General features: G+C 42.3%; 1 protein-coding gene across 4 annotated transcripts in view; it reads left to right on the forward strand.

Annotated features, from left to right (window-relative positions):
• Positions 1 to 855: 855 nt before the first annotated feature.
• Positions 856 to 14,645, forward strand: part of ARFGEF3 (ARFGEF family member 3) — an 88,281-nt gene continuing 74,491 nt past the window's right edge. For all 4 annotated transcript variants that reach the window (XM_053973043.1, XM_053973044.1, XM_053973045.1 and 1 more), the window contains exons 1-2: positions 856 to 1,334; positions 2,431 to 2,482. In XM_053973043.1, the coding sequence (XP_053829018.1) occupies positions 1,250 to 1,334; positions 2,431 to 2,482 (137 nt within the window). In that variant the 5' untranslated portion in view covers positions 856 to 1,249. The remainder of the gene's footprint in view (positions 1,335 to 2,430; positions 2,483 to 14,645) is intronic.

Below are 14,645 nucleotides of genomic sequence, written 5' to 3' on the forward strand. Positions count from 1 at the left end.
TGAACACAGGATGAGTCCTTGTAAGTATTTGGACAGGGGACAGCCTTTGAAAGCCCAATATCCTATGGGAAATGCTATGGCTGATTCACCGGGTGCCAATATCCTGCCTGGTAATTCACTATTGGTACTCTTCCAATTAGCAGTCGCAGACATAACAGGGCTAATACTACCAGCTGCTACCTGGAATGCCTTTCTTATCTGCTGTCTTTTCATTATCTGCTTGTTTTCTTGTCTCTTTTAAGAGAGATTCTGCACGAAGACAAGGACGTTGTAACACTCAATTAAGCAATGCAGTCACAAAAAGGGCAACTAGCATATAAACTAGAGATAAGGCAGGGAAACAGCAAACAGAAGAAGGTAGGACGTTTGGTGGGTAGGAAGCGTTCCAGGTCTGAGCAAGTGGAGTGGCTGCTCTTTCTCCTGGAGGCTGGCTTGCTGGGGACATTAAGGTGTGCGTTCCTATGAAGGCACAGACAGGTAGCTTAACTCGTGACCTTCTGCACCTGCCAGCTAAGGAGAAAGGCACAGATCTCACAGCCACTTAGCTGAGCCCACTCGTTACCCAGTGCCGGCACTCACGCCGGTGCGCTGGCCTGGCTCCCTGCGTCCGGCCCGGTGCTGCGCTGCGGCAGCGCCCCCGGGAGCGGAGCGCCGGCCTGCAGGAACCTGCCCCGGGCTGCGCTCAGCGGCAGCAGCAGCAGCCCCGGCCAGAGCTGCGGGCCCCAGCGCACACCCAGCGCCCGCCTCCTGGTGCCCGGAGCGGGCAGGCCGGGGCTGCCGGCGCCCCCCGCCCGCCGGTCGCCATGGCGACTCGCCTGCCCGCCTCCCGCGGGGCTGCCGCTGCCGCCGCAGGGTCCGGCTCCGGCGGCGCCGGCTCCGCTCTGCTCCGCGCCTCCTCCAACCCCAGCGCCGCGAGGGAGTCCTTGCGCTCCCGCGGGCAGGGCCAGGCCCGCCCCAGCCCCGCTGCGCCAGCGGGGCCTGCCCGGGGTGGGAGAGGAGGAGGAGGGACTCCGCAGCGGCAACAACTGACGTGTCCCCGCCATGGAGCTCGGCGTGATTCATCAGCGGCTGCGGGGCGGCAGCGGGGCGCCGTGCTCCGTTCCCGCGTAGGCACTGCCGCGGCGGGGACAGCCCCGGCACCGCTCTGCCGCCCGCGCCGCCCTCCTCCCTCCTCCTCCTCCTCCTCCTTCTCTTCCTCGTCGCCTCTCTTCTTCCCCCGCGGCTAGGCGAATATCCCGGGGGAGGCAAGATGGAAGAAATCCTGCGAAAGCTGCAGAAGGAGGCGTCGGGGAGCAAGCACAGGGCCATCAAGGAGAGCTGCACCTGGGCCATCGGTAAGGGGCGCGGGCGGCGGTGCCGGGCCGCCCGAGGGGGAGCGGAGCGGGGCAGGAGCCACCGATGGAGCGGTTTTGTAACGGAGGGGGCAGGGAGACCTCAACAAACTTGTTCCGCGCTAAGGAGAGCCTCCTTAGCTGAGCCTCCAGCGGCTGGGAAGAGAGCGGAGCACCTGGGCCGTTCAAAATGCCCGGGAGCTCCGCGCTGCTGGAAGGGGCCGTGGCACCTGCTGCCGGTCCCGAAGAGCATCCGCGCCCTCGCCTTCCCCACCGCCTGGATCTGCTTCGTGGCTCTTGCGAGGCAGATATACGTGTATCAGTAGCTGTCAGTTTTCGTGTATGTTTTGGAGGTGCTGTCCTTTTCTTTAAAGGCCCCCTCCCTCAAATCATCGTAAAAAACATGCAGTACAGCTTTTTCGCTGGGTTATGTTCGAGAATCTATTTTAAAAGCTAAAAGTTTTGTTTTACTGGGTTACATGAGCTCTTTTATCCTTGCAATATAATGATCAGTATAACGAGTTAATCTTTCAAGGGAATACAAGCTTAGGTACATTTTAACATCCACCCATTTTCCGAGATTGTTTGTGGCTTGAAGTGTTTTTTGACATTTACAACCTCGAATGCTAATCATCAAGACCCTTAATTTAAATCAGCATAACTGGGATACTTTCAATTGCTTTAAATTTTTGTTTTTTATTCATGCTGCAACATTCTGTGGTAGATTAGACCTGTTGCTGTCTTATTACTGTCCTTTCATCTTGATATTGCATGAGTTGCTTCATTAATTGCATGTTAGTCTTGCAGAGCAGCCATGCAAGTATCCTCTATGCTGTTCCAGTTTTAGTGGATGTGCTACTGAAGTGCTGATAAGTGAAAGGGAAAATATGGTACTCGATGCCTTCTCATTGGGCATGCAATGTCCTGAAAGACTTAGGCAGAGCTTTGGCAACTTGGAGCAGCAGTGGTTGTTGTTCTGTCATGTGGAGTAGCTGTAAACTTTAGGATCATTGGCTCAGAGGCTGTAGCCAGATGCATTAACTGTGGCTGAATGTATAAGTTTCTTTTAAAAGCCCTGTTATTTCCTTTAATTTTACAGAAACCTTGGATTCTCCTGATGCTGCTATCAAGATACCACCATATCAGCTGAGGTAAGAGCATTGAACTTGAGTTCTGTAGAGCTTGTGAGTATTTGTAAAATTGAAGCAAAAATTTTGAATTAAAGGTGAGGTAGAGGAGCAGGCTGCATCTATATGATTTATGTAGTTTGTAGATTTACATATCTAGGCTGGTAGTAGTAGAAAATTTTCTGATGTGTCCTTGGCCTTTGGCCCTGAATGAAATGTAAGGAAATGTGATAAAATGGACATGAGTATGTATAGTGGTGACATTGGTTGTAAAGGAGGGCTCTCTTATGGGCTAAAAGATTTCCCTGCTAAATTCCATCTTTCAGTATAAGCAATGATGCTTCTTAGTTCTTCTCAGTGTGCTTGTGTTCTTTTAAATCTAAATCAGGTTTTGTTACTGAAAATAAATATTCCAGAAATGTAAAAGTTATATCATCATATAGCTAGGACACTGACTAGGAACTAAAATAATACATTTTCTATGCCTCCTTCTTCCTTTAGCCTGCTAGATTATCTTAAGTGAGCCTTCTTCCTTCTTCCCACTTCCGTTTGTACATATATAAAATGGGAGAGACAGCATGGCCCTGATTTGTCTAGCTATTTAAAATCTCATTTTGGAAATTGTCATTATTATGGTGTAGGTAAATATGCAAAATTATTCACTGTCCTTTTTGACAGAACCATTAGGAGTCATCAAAGGAAAGTAGCAAGTGCACCGTTTAAAACAAAAGCACGTTCTTTCATACAGCTTAATAGTTAAGATGTGAAATGCTTAGGCTTGCCTTATTAGAGAACGTAATGGATGCTGAAAGATTGTGTGCATGTAAAAGTCACCTCAACAAATCCATGGAAGAAATTGATTGCAATCTATCAGATGCACAGGTAATGTTCTTATTCAGAAGTACTTTAATCAGAGGTGATTGAGTTTATAAATGAGTATATAGGAGTGCTGCTGTATGTTTGGCCTGTCCTGTGATCCTCTCAGGTATCCACTGTGAGCTGCTGACAGGGAGAGACATTTTTTGCTACAATATTACTGCCCTGGGAGTGTTTTTATCACCTCAAGATTCCCTGATTCTTCTTTCATATGTGCTTTACAAGGAAAGCTAGGGATTGAAGAGCTAGTTATTCCAGAACAGTTGCCAAACAGGGAAAGAATAGGAGCAATTCTTTTGCCACTCTAAATTCCTGTCAGCTGCAGTCCACAAGAGGCCTCAAATCAAATGGGGGATGGATGTAGCACAGGTCTGACATGACCAGTGCCAGACACAATGCATTTCCAGCACAGGATGGAAACAGCTGGATGACTAATTCTCAATAGGTCCACTAGAATTATGCTTACTTGACACTGTGGCTGGAGAAAACTTGGCTCTTCACCTTCCCATTTATCAGCCTCTAATATGGTGTGTGGTCTGTGCCTTTAAGTGCTATTGTCATTCCCTATGAATTAGTTAGCAAGCTGTTACCACATTTCTTCCTTTTTCCCTTGTCTACTACCTCTTTACAGAGAGGCCTTTTTCTCTTCTTCCTCCAGTGTTCTTAATGATGTATTTGTTTAGTTGGGGTATTTTTTTTCCACTGTAAATCCCAAATTTTTAAAATAAAGTTAATACCTTTGCAGGTGTAGCTATTATTAAATAAGTTCTTAATGTTAGACTTATCAGTAGCAATGCACTCATTATTATTGGATGTTTTGGAAAATGAAAGGTGCACAAGAGGATTTGGACAAAAGCTTTTGTTGCAGGGTCCTTGGTAAGGCTTAGCCACCCAGTGGCTAAGATATTGTGGGAGATGTTGCTAAACATACCCTTCACTCTCTGATAACAAACTACTGCCAGGCTTCAGATCAGCACACTGGGCCACATCTTGGGCTGGAGTTCGCCTGTATGACGTGCAAATTAGATAAAAGTTATTTGCTTGGTATTTGTTAAAAAGCAGCACCATGATGGCTTGGTTCCTAACGCTGGAAAAGAATAGCCTGGAAAGAGGAGCAATTGGTGGGACCAGAAACACAGCCAAGACATAGGATGGAGATGTCCTGGCCATGCCTCTTTTCTGCTTTCATCTTACATCAGGTGCAGGTTGTGTCAGCTGCTGTAACACAGATCAGCCTCTGGCTGCTCATCCAGTTAGAATCTTAATCTACACTTCACACTTAGGTTATTTTCTTTCTAGAACTGAAGAATGAAGGCTGCTCACAAGAATGAGAATATGTAAACTCTATACTCACTTCTTTCTTACTTACAAAATAAAAAGCCATTTTCTGCTTCTGACACTCCAGTGCTAGATGAGTAGAGGTTCTTTGTAAAGTTGTCTTTTGTAAAATTGTGGTCCTAGTGCGATAATGTGAAGGACAAGGTGTCTCTGCTTTTCCTCAGAATATGGCCATTTGAGTTCAAGGGGTTTTTGACATGTATTATATCAGCCACATGCTTACCTCTGCTGTAGTATTGGGGTAGACTGTGTTCTGTCTTGTTCCTGACCTATCCATAGTTTCATCTTGTCTTGGACTTGTCTTACTGAACACAAGGCAGGCCACATTACACTTCCCTGATATCTGTGCAATTAACTGGGGACATCAGCTGTAGCATTTGCATGGGAGCTGTTTCCAGCAGTTATCTGGTAGCAATTTAGATAGCACATGCCTGCTGTGTTTGGAAGCACCTTTTGTCCCAAGGGAGTCCTAGTGACTGACCATCCAGACTAGAATGTAATTCTTTAATTAGTTTGATAGAGATCAGTGTGGTATATCTTCCAGGGGCTAGATCAGACTATTTTGCTGTTCAACTTCCTTTGATGTTAATTTGACTTATGAATCAAAATCCCCGTTAATGACCTTGCATATTGATTCTAGTGAGGGGCATTATTTAAATGTCTCCCTTCCTAAAGAAATACAAATCTCCAACAAATACAAATTTTCCCACAGAGTCCTGTCAGCTCTGCCTTGAGATAGGAATATATGTGTGATTTTGCAGTACTTTTAACTTACGATCAGAGTACTGGGCAAGGGTGTGACATAGTAACAAAGATTAAAGTGGATCAAGATGGAAATGGCCTAAAGTCAGTTAAAGGCTTTGTTGTAGATGTTCCATGAATAGGAATTCGTGGGAGAGAAGGGAGAGACACATAACCCATTGGTAACTGGCCTCTTGTGATCTGTCTAGTACGATGATATTTGTCTCTGAACATGAGTTGTGAAAATTGGGTATATACTAAGTGCTTAAGGAGGCTGGGTGGCTGACTTATAAATAATGAATTAGATAAGAGAAATTGATGTGCTTGTGTTTTAATTGGTGAATTGATCACATGGAAAATAGCTTAAGAGACCTTAATGTTGTCTGCCAGCAAACAGTTGTTTGCTACTCAGTTGCGCTATATTCGCTTCAGCATTTTCAGGATGGCAAATTCTCCCCTAAGGCCAGCACTATACACTGAACAAGACTCTCTTCTTGGCTTGTGATTTTAGAGGCTGAAATATGAGCTATAAAAGGTAACTGAACAGACACAAGAAAATGAGCTTTGAAAAGAATGTTTGATTGGAGCAGTTTAATACTCATGAGGATTATCTACATATCAGAGGATAAAATAAGAGGCTAGACAGCAGTTGCCAGTCACATTCTGCTTTGAAAAAACTTAGGATTGCCAGAGTTTCTTGGAATGCATTATGTCATTAAGTCATGCCTTACAGGCTATATAAAATTAACTGACTTGCTATCAGCACAGACTTTGTTGGAAAGAAGAGATTGGTTGGGACTTCTGAAAGGACATTTCTTTTTGGAGGAAATGTGAATTGGGTTTGTATGGCCAAGTTTTGGTAGCAGGAGGGGCTACAGGGGTGGCTTCTGTGAGAAGCTGCCAGAAGCTTCCCCCATGTCCAGCAGAGCCCATGCCAGCTGGCTTCAAGACAGAAGTGCCCCTAGCCAAATCTCAGCCAGTCAGAAATGGTGGCAACCTCTCTGTGATAACAAATTTAAGAACATGAAAAAAAGTTGTTTTGCAAATGTAATTGCTTCCAGAGAAGAGTGGGGTGAGAATATGTGAGAGAAACTACTCTGAAGACACCAAGGTCAGTGAAGAAGGACAAGGAGGAGGTATTCCAGGCGCCTGAGCTCAGATTCCCCTGAAACCTGTAGTGCAGATCATGGAGAAGCAGCTGTGCCCCTGCAGCTCATGGAGGTCCTTGGGGGCGCAGAGATCCACCTGCAGCCTGTGGAGGACACTCACACTGGAGCAAGTGGATGCCTGAAGGGAAGCTGTGAGCCTGTGAGAGGCCCGAGCTGGAGCAGGTTCCTGGCAGGTATCTGTGGACTCACAAACAGAGGAGCAGGTTTCCTGGTAGGACTTGCATCCTTGTGAAGGACCCACATTGAAGCAGGTTGTGACTCCTTTCTCTAAGCCGTGGCAGGAACAACGTGTGATGAACTGACCATAACCCACAGACCCTGCCTCCCTGTATCTCTGGGTGGGAGGAGGGAGGAGTGGGGGGGAAGGTGTTTAGGTCTTATTTTACTTCTCATTACCCTGCTCTGGTTTTGGTAATAACAAATTCAATTAGTATCTCTAATTTGAGTCAGTTTTGCCTGTGGCAATATCTGGAGAGTGACTTCTCTCTGTCCATATCGCAAACCATGAACCCTTCATTATATTTTCTCTCTCCCCTGTCGAGTTGGGGAGGGGAGTGATGGAGTGGCTTTGGTGGGAGCCTGGCATCCAATCAGGGTCAATCCACTAAAATCCCTCTTATATTTTTCATTGGCTTTTTAGAAGTGATCAGTATTTCTGGAGATTACAGCTGGAAAGTCAGAAGTCAATGAGAAGCAGGGTCCTGTGTAATAACCAGTTCATGTCCAGTTCTGTCTCTTCCTGCTTGTGTCCCAGTACTAATCATGTTGGTGCTAGCTTTTGAGGGCAGTTTGTGAACTGTTTCTGTAGTCAAGGACAAGTGGGGAGGAGGACATTTGGAGATGAAAGTGGTAGTTCTGCTCTTTTTTTTTTGGTATCTCTAGATTAGCATCTGGCATACTTCTTGAGAAGTATGCAGTTTATAATCTCTTAAATAAAACACTCATTTTGCCTTACATATGCTCAACAAATAATAAAAGCAGCAGTTGTGGTGTGATCATCACCAAATAAACAATGCTATAGAGACTTTCAATCCAATTAGCTTTGCAGGTAATTCATCCACTTACAGAATCTTGAGTCTTGGGATGCATTTCACCTTCTCTATTGTGAAGAAATGTTTGTGATTTCATCATTTTTCTCTTCTCCCATCTCTTAATTTTGTTCATGTTTTCTGTTTCTTTCTACTGGAAGAGAGTGGCTAGGAAAGCTGACACATACATAGCAGATCCTTGAACAGAAGCAAGGAGTGGGGAGGGAGGAATGGTTGTCTCTGAGGGTTTTTTCCTGGGAGGTGGTTTTAGCATATCTCTCTCTATTTTACTCTTTCTCTTTTTTTAAAACAATTTATTTCCTGCTCTTGCTGCCACAGCCACCTGGCATTAGGTGCTCCTGTGCTTTCTTCCTGCATGTGACTGCTGGATGTGACTCATGGCGCTCAACCATTACACTCTCTGCCATTCAGCAAGTGAATGATGAGTTCCCTGGCAGGCAGCTGGCCAAGAAGAGATCCTAGTGACAATGTGGGTTACTGACCTGCATCTCCCATGCTGGCAGTTTACAGCCTGGATCCAGATTTTTGGGAGCACTTATGTAGTCCATTTGGTGTTTTGGATGGTGTATACACATTGGTCTTGATTTAAAATTTTGCGTTCTCAGTTCTAATGCTGAGGAGTAGATGAGGGAAGGAAATTAGTGTTTAGAAAGGCAATGTGCCACTGATACAGTATTTGGATCAATCTTTATGTTTAATCTGGGATATGTAAGTGGCCTTATTTCTTGTATTTTTATCTCAGCAAAACTTAGCATCTGTTCTGGGACCCCAAAAGACAGTAGTGTTGGGGAGGAAAGGGAAAGGGATATGTAGGGTCAGCCTCAGGAGTCCCTGAAAACCTGTTAGCTGGGGTTGTGACTCTTGAATGTATTGAGCAAAGTTTAGCATTGTTAAAATAAAAAGACACATTTCTGTTACTCTTACTTGTGAGTTTGAGTGAGGTTTTTTCCCTTAGTTTTAGTGGGGTTTTTTTAAAGAGCAGTGCTTGCTCTTTCTGAAGCTAACTTTCTGCATTTCCTGATGTTCTTTGTATTAGTGAACTATAATAATCACCACTGCCTTGGGTCTTTGTTCCTTTTATAGACTCTTCTAAAAATTCATTCTACTTTTGTGACAAAAGCCCACAGTCTTGGCTGGGCTGAAGTTAATTTTCGTCATGGGAGCTGGTAGAATGGGAGTAGGGAGCAGCTGGGTGAGGCTGAGGATGAGAGCAGCCATAGTTTTAACTGTCTGACTTCTAACAACAAATGCATCTGAAATACTGACTTAAGATTCTAAGGATGATAATGGGATAGCAGTATGTGTGTTTGTTTTAAACATTTGATCACTTTCAGTGTTTTCAGAAGAGAAGACAATGAGAACATCATGAAGCTTTTGATAATTGCCTTAGAGAATGAAATATGGTTGGGGGCGGGAAGAGGAGTGGCACTGAAACTGAGAGGACTGTTTTCCTGCTAAATGCTCTGCTCTGATCTTTGTGTGATGCTGTGCAAGTCATGACTTTTCCTTGTTTTGAAAATGAAGGGGTGAGTGGGAATAATGAAAGTCTTTTCTCACATTTCCTTTATTTACATTCCATGTAAAGTAACAAAGCTGCAGGAAATTCAGTACCTTTCATTTCCTTCAATGTTTGTTTGCTTAAAAAACTGAATATGCTGAAGTGCAGTGAGTATAAAATTACGTAATGCATTGCAAACATGGGGATATTTTTAGCAACCATCCCTTAGGTCTGTCAAGATTTAGCACTGAACTGTTGTGAAAGTTGAATGGCATTGCAGATTACAGCATTGACCTTGAAAATGTAACTAGTAATGACCAGAAACACACCTCATTCTTCCGTTTCTTCATCTGATTTCTGTAACTCACAGCTGCAGTGGAGAAAATAAGGTAATTTGCAGGATGTCCATGTGATGGTACTTCTGTGTCTCTTTTTCCATTCCCTCAGCCTGCCTTCTTCTAGCATTGTAAAACTTCTCTTGATGGAAGTTTAATTACCATAAAACACTTTATTTGTTATTTTGTACTTAAAATTTGAAACAAAATACTTTCACTAGACAAATCTTCAGCTTCTCTTGCACAGTTACCAAACATAGGGAAGAGAGGTTTAATGGAATAGTTTGATAAGCTTTCAAAATTGTAGACTGAGCAAGTCTAGCTTGTCACCTCATCTTCATACTCTAATTCAAATCATAATCAACAAAATCACCTAAAGGGTACAGATTGCTTTATGACTAAGACCTGGTGAGGTTTACATGTGTCATCAAGCTCTTAAGAGCAGAATTTGCAATTGATACCTTGTGCACAAAGGGCAAAAATATCTGTGGGGGTGGATGTTCTAGGGAAAGCAATGATAACGTGTCAGAGAAAGATTACACTAGAGCTTTGGAGACTGGAAGCATCTGATTATTATTTTGGCCTTGTCCACCTTACTTTAATATTGTGTAGAATCTTCTGCTGTCTCTCTTCCTCTCCTCTCTAGTAAAAGTACACCTTGTGCTTATAGGGTTTTTTTGTTCTGTTTTGTTCTCATCTTGACAACAAATCCCTATCTAGGAACTTTGTGCTTCTGTTAAAATCAAGATGTTATTAGCTAGTATAGCAAGGAGGCAAATAACCTCAGAAGTGCTCTCCAGCTGAGTGACTGTGGTGAGCTACTTAATTATGATAGTATGAATTCTGTGGTCTTGGCTGCTCTGGGTTGGCTGGAAGATTAAATTGCTCATGTTTCCCTTTCCCATGAGTAGAGTTATGCTGCTTCTGTAGTGGCAAATTCATTTCTCTTAGAAAGGTTGTAAATAAAAAAGATTATATATACCATTATGTCACTTCTTTAATACCAAGCAGTTTTACATTGCAATCTCATTCACGATTCCAGGTTGAAAAAAGAATTATTAAAGTTCTAGCTAGGAAACTGTGTGAAATTACATTTAGGCATAATTCTGCACTTTTTTTCCCCCTGTGTTATTAAACATCCTCTGATAAGCAACTCATATTTCCCTGCAAAGGCAGACTTATTTAACTGTTGGGTGAAGACTGTGTCTGGGTTTGAAAAGCAAGAGGATTGAAGGGAAGAGAGAATACATGAAAAAAAGAGGAAGGAAAACTTAAATACTGAGTTGGATGGAACGCTGAGAGTGAGCTGATGTCAGCAGCTGAGGTGAGAAAATTAGATATGGAAAGGAAAGGAGCATAAACCTTAAGTCAGAGGAGAAGAAGCCTTTCTATTGTAACTGGATAAAACCAAAGAGTTTTGTTCTCTGTAGGAAGGAAAAGAATGAGATTTTAATAAAAAATAAGATGCAAGTGGTGAGACAGAAAAATGAAAAGGCCTTCAGCCAGAAATAAAAATTTCTTTAGTTATTAGTAAAGCTCACCTGATGTGTGCAAATATATGAGGCAAATCCTGTGATATGGGAAACATGCCCACAAGTGTGCTTGTGAGTAACTGGAGTAAAATCCTGGCCCTGTTGATGCAAGTCAGCATTTATATATGCATAGTTTGGCAACAGTCTCCCAACTGTTTCCTTTATTTTTTCCAGGACCTGTAAACTGCAACATTGAGTGCTTGTTCATTCGTATATAGCATTGGTAGCATCAAAGTTGTCTAACAGTGCATGATCTTCTTGTAGCGACACAGTGTCATAAAGATAATATGTTGCTTTTTTTTTTTTTTTTCTTGAGAAGGAGGGTTCTAACTGGAAGGCTTCAGATTTTGTCTTATTGCTCTACTATGTCTCTAAGTACTATTGACAAACTTGTACTTGCATAGAGGTGCTTGTCTGTTGTAATCTTCTGGTTTGACTTTTTGCATTGTGGAGGTGGCTAAACGTGCCCTGGATTACTGTGGATTCCAAACCTCTCTCCTGTAATTCTCTTTGTAAGTGGGATGATAATATTTCTGCAGTAATCTGTCGTTGTTGAGGCAGGACGGGAACAGAAGAACTCCAAGATCAGAAGGCAAAAGAGAGCTCCTTTATTTCAAATGCACCACTCTATTTATAGAGAACATCATGCAAATTAATTTCATTGGTCTTAAAGTAAAAACATCTCACACCATTGGTGCGCTCTGAATGATGCACAGTGGCAGAACATATCTGTAAACAATGTGAACAACAAGAGAGATAGAGAATTATTTACATTCCTTTGAAACACTTTCCCAGGCCAAAGCCCAGTTAGAAACCTCTCTCTTTCTCTCTGACTGAACTGAGAATACCCATAGTAATAGTTTCTCTAGAATGCGAGTAAGGACTTAAATATTTCTTCTTCTTGAAGAGTTGCTATTTGAAAAACAATGCATTTATTCCATGTTCTTAGTCCAGGTTTTAAATACTTCCATTATGCCTAAACTTGTTGGTGGAATCTTTTATCAACATTCTTTAAGCTAGTACAGGAAAAAATATTTATATTTCTACTTTTATATGTACATGTGTTCATATATACAACACTAGAATTTGTTTTATGTAAATTAAATCATTCCTATTTGTGCAAGGACAGTGTTTGTTTCTGTTTGGTTAACTCAAGGATAGCAGCTGTGGGTACTTGCAGAATTCTGAGAATTTGTCGCTACCAATTATTTTCTCATCATGGGCCAACTCGTCTTCTTGAGTAAGTGATGCTAATAATATTACACTGTGCTACTCTGTTCTTTTTAAAGCAGCCAAGACAGAGAAAATCTTTTCAATTGTTGATTACTCTGACTGTATGTCAGACTTTGGTCGTGACTGTTATCCTGCCTAATAAACAGTGTATCAGAAAATAGCAACAGTGGTGAATCAAATTCTCATCTGTTCTTTGACTGGGCTGTGAATTATTCTATGGAATGCAAACTGGATGCTGATAAGGCCTTGAGGTTCTGAATTTTGCTTCTCCTATGTAATTTTCAGCAGGAAGATAATGCAGAGAGCTGTCTTATTTTTAATCTTTAATTTTCAGAAATGGGATTAAAAATAATAGGATTATCACCATTTGTACGAAGGGAAAAATGCTTCATTTATCATGCTTTTTTTCCTAAGTCAAGGAGGGGAAGGTGGGCTGTGAAACTGTGTTCCAGGCACTAACAACAAGGAGTTAAGATTAGGCAATTTCCTATCTTCATTACAGTTTTTATCATGAGAGTGAATTAATGAACCATTATTCTTTTCTTACTAAAGGCTTTTTTTGTTATTACAATGAGAACAGAAAGATTTTTATGATCTCTCTATGTACAATTGTAATTTGTCTTGCTCTGACCTTTCTGGCAGTCTGTTTTGACTGACCTGCCATAGCATCTCTTATTCCAGACCTGCAGGGAAAGAGGTAGGTTGATAGGTTGACAAGCCACAGCAAGCTTGGACAACTAGAAAGGTCATTGTAACCTAGTGTGCTGAATATAAAGGCTGTGTGTGTTCTCATCACTCATTCTGCAGTTGGCAAAGTGACAGTCACGGAGTGAGGTAGCTCAGGAGGGACAGCCTGTGCTCTGGGAGGTACTGGCCCTGGGTTATGCACTTGGTTCTGTCGCTGAGCTTTTTTGCTTGCCCTGGCAGATAGCTTCCTCTCTTCCAAGTCAAAGGTGTTTCCTTCCTTTCCTTCTCCCTCTGTGTTGTACTTGATGTGTTTCAATCAGGGTTAAGTTGGTATTTGTGCTTCAAACTGTATGTGTATGTATGTCCACACCAGCATGCAACAGTATGGATACTTAAGAGCTGCAGTGTGAAACTACTTTCTGTACATTATATAACTGGAGAATGTTCCTAAACGTGTTTTGAAGTATATTGTTGTGCATCAGCTTATTCTGAGGAGTTCACTTATGTAAAATGTCTTACATGTGTAGTGCCACAAAATCTGCATGAATTGTCACTTAACCATGCAGAACTGCAGACAGTGCAATAAGCAATGAAATCCCATGGCGGGAGACTGCTCAAGATAGAGTGGAATTATAAAAGGGCTGCAAGGGGAAACCTCATTCATTTACTTCACTGCACTCCAATCCATTGAGGTAATTTCAATCTGCATTCCATATTTTGCAGCCTTATTGAACTGAATTCTTAAGATGTTAGAAGGGACTGTGTTAATTTGCATCATTCTCTCCTGTTCTGCCTGAGGATTATCTGCCGTGTCCTTCATGTTCTCATGCTATCAGATGATGCATTTGAATGGCAGGTTGAACTGAAGTGTGAAGGGTGCTCAAGCTAATCAAACATTATAAGATATCTCTGCAGGTGTTTCATAGCTGTAGCATAGAAATGCTAAAAGCTTAATTGACTGAGTGTGTAACAAGAACAGGAAATGACACAATGGCAATTCATTTTCTCCAAGAATACAGTGGGAGCACAGTCTGCAGCAACCTTAATTAGATTTTCAGTTAAACATTTTTAGCAAGGATGGGAAGTTCAGCTAATTGAATCTGTTCTAATTTCCATCCTCCTGTTTGTAATTTTTTGCTCTTCTTTTTGGGACATCTATCAAAGCTCTTATTGTTCTCTGCCCACTGCAGTATGTGATGACAGATGGCAGGCAACATGCTGATGTGCGAGGTAGCTACACATAAGCCATAGAAGCTCCCACCTGTCTTCATTATCATGAAACTGAACTGGATCCACTCCAGGGGCTTATGACTTTCTTCATTTTCCCCTCTCCTCCCAGTGTTCATCCACTTTAATATGAGAATAAATTCATTCTGTATTAATAATGCCCAAAATGTTTATAAGCTGTTGCAAAAATCTGTAGAAACTGTGAAACAAATGTGGTGTTTTGCCTAGAAGAGATGCAGGTCCAAATAACTATCAGTTTTTAGTATCCTTCAGTTGGTACTATACACTGTAGTATAGTATTTGAACTTCCTTCTTTTTTCCTGTTTGTGTCTGGCTGATAGACTACCAGTTAATGCACAGGAATCTTGTTTTGGCACCTGTTGATCTGCTGATTTCAAATGCAAGTTCTCCTCACTTTAACAGAGGGAGTATAACAAAGTCACAATGTAAAAGCACTTATAGGTGCTTTCGGGATTAGAGATGTGTGAAGTGTGTGATGAAA

Source organism: Vidua macroura, chromosome 3 (genome assembly GCF_024509145.1).
Source record: "Vidua macroura isolate BioBank_ID:100142 chromosome 3, ASM2450914v1, whole genome shotgun sequence".
Taxonomy (NCBI): Eukaryota; Metazoa; Chordata; class Aves; order Passeriformes; family Viduidae; genus Vidua; species Vidua macroura.